The following is a 4,553-nucleotide window of genomic DNA, read 5'->3' as shown; positions in this document are numbered from 1 at the left end:
GGAGTGGCGGCCTTGTGGTTACGGCATAGAGCTAGGAATCCAGAGGTTCTGAGTTCAAGCCCGCCTCAAACAAACTGCAACTCTGGGTCTCTGAGCAAAGAGCCTTAACCCCATACTGCTCCACGGAACCCCAATGATGGCAGCCCACTGCTCCCAGAGGGGATGGATTAAATGCAGAGGTAAATTTCTCCAATGTGAGTACAATAAAGTTCAATTGTTATACAGAAATGCACAACATGGATTGAAAATCTCCATATGTTGGAAGACTTCAAAGTTGAGCACTGGTTCAATCACAGTGGCTTTGGAACCATGAAAATCATTTTGCAGACCCTTCTGAGGATAGTTATGGAACAATAACCTATCTTTTACAAAGGGATGAACGAAAGCAAACACCCTGCATGTCTGTTATGAGAAAGGCATGTGTCGCTCCTTTAAAACCGATTACAATTCCTCAAATGGAGTTAAATGCTGCCACATTAGCAAGCAGAATGGATGTAATGTGGAAGAAGGAACTAAAGGACTCAGTATTTTGGACTGATAGTATCTATGTACTGATACATATCAACAATAAAACAACAAGTTACTGAACTTTTGGTGCCAACAGAATTTCTGAAATTGTCAAAGTTTTAAACACTCTGCAATGGAGACATGTTGACATCGATACCAATCCTGCAGTTATGGCTTCTCGAGGTTTAACAGTTCCATCCTTTTTGAAACATAAAAAAATGTGGTTCTCTTGGCCTCTATTTCTTCTGCTACCTCATGAAGAGTGGCCTAAAAATCCTGATGAAGTGAAAGAAATCTCATCAAATAATTAAAAAATGAAGACAACTGTGAATGCTGTTCATACGGCACAATAAGTGGAATCAGTTTCTCAATTCATTCAACATTTTTCACCTTGAATTCATTTGAAAAGTGAAATGGCACAGATTATAAGAGTTAAAGAATTATTTCTTCACAACAGTAGAAGGAAGATCCAGATGAAGGATAATCCTGAACAAAAATGTCAGCAGTCTCAGGATTGAAGAGCTGGACAATGCTGAAAAGGCTATAATTACCTTTTACCAAAGTAAGAGGTTTACAGCTGAAATCTCATTTTTAGCAAAAGGAATGAATGTTAAGAGATCTAGTCATATTTGCAAAATTAATCTTTTTTTATTCTCTTATTGCGCCAATTCACAACATATGTCATCTAAGGCACTTTACAGTTCAACGGATCATACAGTCAAATTGATTCAAAGTTTTCTATCTAAGGAAAACCAGTTGATTGCATCGACTCATTGACTCAAAGGCAATCCCTCACACTAAGCGTGCTTGTAGCAACAGTGGAGAGAAAAAAACTCCCTTTTAAGAAGAAACCTCCAGCAGAACCAGGCTCAGTGTGAGCGACAACCTACCGAGGCTGACTGGGGTTCAAGGAGAAAGAAGCAGAGATACACAAAGCAGCTATAAAAGGCGGTCCCATCCAGGAAACACACAGCCAGGCAGACGAGCTCCGAGCCAGCTCCCATGTCAGAGGATGAAGAGAGCGCATCCAACCAGTCAGTCAGAGAAACAGGACTACACTGGAAAACAGGCCGATCTCCAAAATCTATAAACAAAGGTTTTGATGGCAGCAGCACAGCTGATATTTCTCTCCAGGATGGAGTTACAGCCAAACAGAAACAGACGAGGCAAAGCTACTATGAGCAAAAGCAGAGAGAGCAGAACGTTAGAGATTGAGCTAACAGATTCTGCAGAGTGGGAGAATAGAGATAGAATGAAGCAGAATGATGAAATAGGGGTCCCTAAAAATTGGTCCTAGCACTGATCCCTGTGGTACTCCACAGGTAACCTTTGAGCATGAGGAGGATTTGTCATTAACGTGAAAATACTGTAATCGATCAGATAGATAAGATTTAAAGAAAAGGAAGATTGGATATAGGTCTATAAATGACCAAGTCATCTGGGTCAAGAGACGGTTTCTTAAGCAGAGGTTTAATTACAGCAACCTTAAAAGCCATGCTGTTAATTTTCATAAAATTGCATGTCTTGAAGCCTTAATATATGAACACATTTAGAATAGTATAACTAACAATGATTTAGCAATATCAGATGGGCTAGATGGATTTCTTGGTGGATGGTATTAAATCCAACAATACAGTGGTTTGGATAAGTATCAACACTGAGATATAAGATATCAAAAATTTGTTTAAGAGAAACTAATATGCTATATATTAAAACCAGATTTTGAATATTCTCTCTCTTGAAATTGACTTATTTTCAGGGCTGATGCTTACAGTGATCTTGTGAACAAAGATTAATCCAGAGCCTGAATGCAGAAAGCAAATCACCACAGTTCCAGAATACACATAACCTGTAAGAAACAGACCTCAATAACACCTGTCAAAGCCCACAGTTTGGATAGATCAGAGATTAAACGGGAATACAGTGATGACACATTCCGTAAAAAATATAAGACCAGCTTAATAGGGAGGCTGTGTAAAAAAAGATCTACAGGTCAACAAAAAAAATAAATAAATAAGAGTATAAGGGAGTCTATTCAAGGATCCAGTCAAGATTCACGGACACGGGATGGGATCACGATACGGGAGGAAGGGAGACTTGTTTTGAAGGGTTAGGAATGGTGCTGGTCAGGTTATAAGTTGAGTTTGGCGATGATGGGGGCGAGGCCAGCGGGCTGTAAATGGTCCTGGCAGAGATGGTTGAAGAGGAGGTTTGGGGAGCAGCTGTTGTTGGGGAGTCTGAGCTAACCTCGCCCCCCTCTTCAGAGTCCCAGACCTCGCTTTGTAAATAGTCTGCAAACAAGGTCTTGGCTCTCTGCAGCACCCTGCTAAGGTTGTGCCGTCGCACTAGGCGATCAAAGTGCATGGCTATCTCGTTATAGTCCATGTTGTTCTTAATGATATGGTCCCGGTGTTCCAGCAAGATAGACAGGCACAAGAACAGCATGAAGGGATTCCCTTTGCCAAATTCATCAGGAGGAGGCAAAGAGCATGGTTTTATGCTGGTGCTTTCAGATTTTAAAGAGCTGGGTGTGTTAGCTTTGGTGCTGGGGGATTTGTTGCCAGGCGAAGGCAGGTTAATAGCTGGGGACCTGTTCCCTGATAATGAGGAGCTTTCGCCAAAAGGCAGAATGGGTGAAGAGAGCTGGGATCTGTTCTGAGTGTAAGATGGAGAATTAACTGCTGTTTTCTCACAAGCAGCTGCTGGAGAGCCAAGATCCTTTCTTGAAGAAGGTAATAACTCTGAGCCAGTTCCTGGCGAAGTTTCATTTCTGTTGGCTCCAGATGGAGGAAAGTCTAGAGTAACTTCTGGCCAGCTGGAGTTTGAAAATGAAGATGTGGAAGAGCCAGATGAGCCAGTTTTACAGGGATGCACACTCGGCGAGACTGCAGGTAAATCATAGTCAGAGTTTTTAATAAGAGGTGTTCTTTCCCCAGGGTCATCCTCACTGTCAACTGTTGACTGCCGCCTCGGGTTCTTTGCTTCCAGAGTGACTGAAACTTGTGGATGCTCTGCATTCTCTGTGTCAAAGCTGCCTTCGCTTCTGGCTGTGTAGTATTTAAACTCTCCAAAGCTGCTCTGTCTCTGATAGAAGTAGCCCTGCAAATCTGACTTGGCTGTGATTTCTTTGGAATGATCATATTCATTTGCCTCCATTTCTATACCAGAACCTACAGTTTGATGGCCTTTCTCTTCAGGGATGGGGTTTCTTCCGATATCTGGTTCCTCTCTTGATGGTCTGAGCATATGTCGTCTACGCTGCTTCTCTTTTTGTACCTCATCATCTTTGAGGCAGTTAACCAAAGACTTGTCTTTGCACAATGTTGTTTCGTCTCCGTCTAGCAGTGGCCCCAGAAGCTCAACTTCAGTTTCTGGGGGATCTGGGGGCAGGGAGCTCCAAGTTACCTCCAGCATCCTCAAAGCATCATCAAATGCAAACTCTCGCTTGAGCTCCAGCAGAAGCCATCGATAACAGAAAAAAAGGTCATCGGCTCCACGGGACACCAGATAATTGTAGAACTCTGAATCGGAGTACTGGAGAAGCAGCTTCAGGTGCTGGAACTTTATAGACATGAGCTGCCCATCAGGCCGAAAGTTCCCCTCCAAGCGTTTCATAATGCCACAAAAACAAATGAAGCTATGTGCTTCATTGTCCATTACGGCAAGTATAGGTGATGCAATGTCACTCATGCCCTGGCAGTAAGATATCTGAAAAACAGCATAAGCAGAAATTTAGAAAACTTAAGAACATAAAAAGTACTTTCAAAAACCAGCTAATTAAAAAACAAGAAAATAAGATTTAAGAAAGGCCAGATGCTCCACACAATTTAGCTTTTTAAATATAAAGTCCAAGGTTTGATATTACATATAATTTCTAGAAAACAAATCTAGCAAGATTTTATCCCAGGTCGATCAGAAAAAAGAAAAAAAAAAATCAGGATTTTCTGATCAAATGGTTTAATCTCAACTCGTGATAAAAGTTTACTGTGGTTACGAGCAGTTGTCAGTTTAAAGCTACAGTGTGTAATTTTCAGCGACATCTAACG

At 41.5% G+C, this 4,553-nt stretch overlaps 1 protein-coding gene across 2 annotated transcripts in view; it reads right to left on the bottom strand.

Annotated features, from left to right (window-relative positions):
• Nucleotides 1-1,726: 1,726 nt before the first annotated feature.
• tbc1d25 (TBC1 domain family member 25) overlaps nucleotides 1,727-4,553 on the bottom strand; it is a 20,307-nt gene continuing 17,480 nt past the window's right edge. For both annotated transcript variants that reach the window (XM_015400128.1, XM_015400129.1), the window contains exon 7: nucleotides 1,727-4,215. In XM_015400128.1, coding sequence (XP_015255614.1) covers nucleotides 2,581-4,215 — 1,635 coding nt within the window. In that variant the 3' untranslated portion in view covers nucleotides 1,727-2,580. The remainder of the gene's footprint in view (nucleotides 4,216-4,553) is intronic.

Source organism: Cyprinodon variegatus, unplaced genomic scaffold, assembly GCF_000732505.1.
Source record: "Cyprinodon variegatus isolate N-32 unplaced genomic scaffold, C_variegatus-1.0 Scaffold1075, whole genome shotgun sequence".
Taxonomy (NCBI): domain Eukaryota; kingdom Metazoa; phylum Chordata; class Actinopteri; order Cyprinodontiformes; family Cyprinodontidae; genus Cyprinodon; species Cyprinodon variegatus.
Note: the sequence above shows the minus strand (reverse complement) of the source record. Positions and strands in the feature narration are given on the sequence as shown.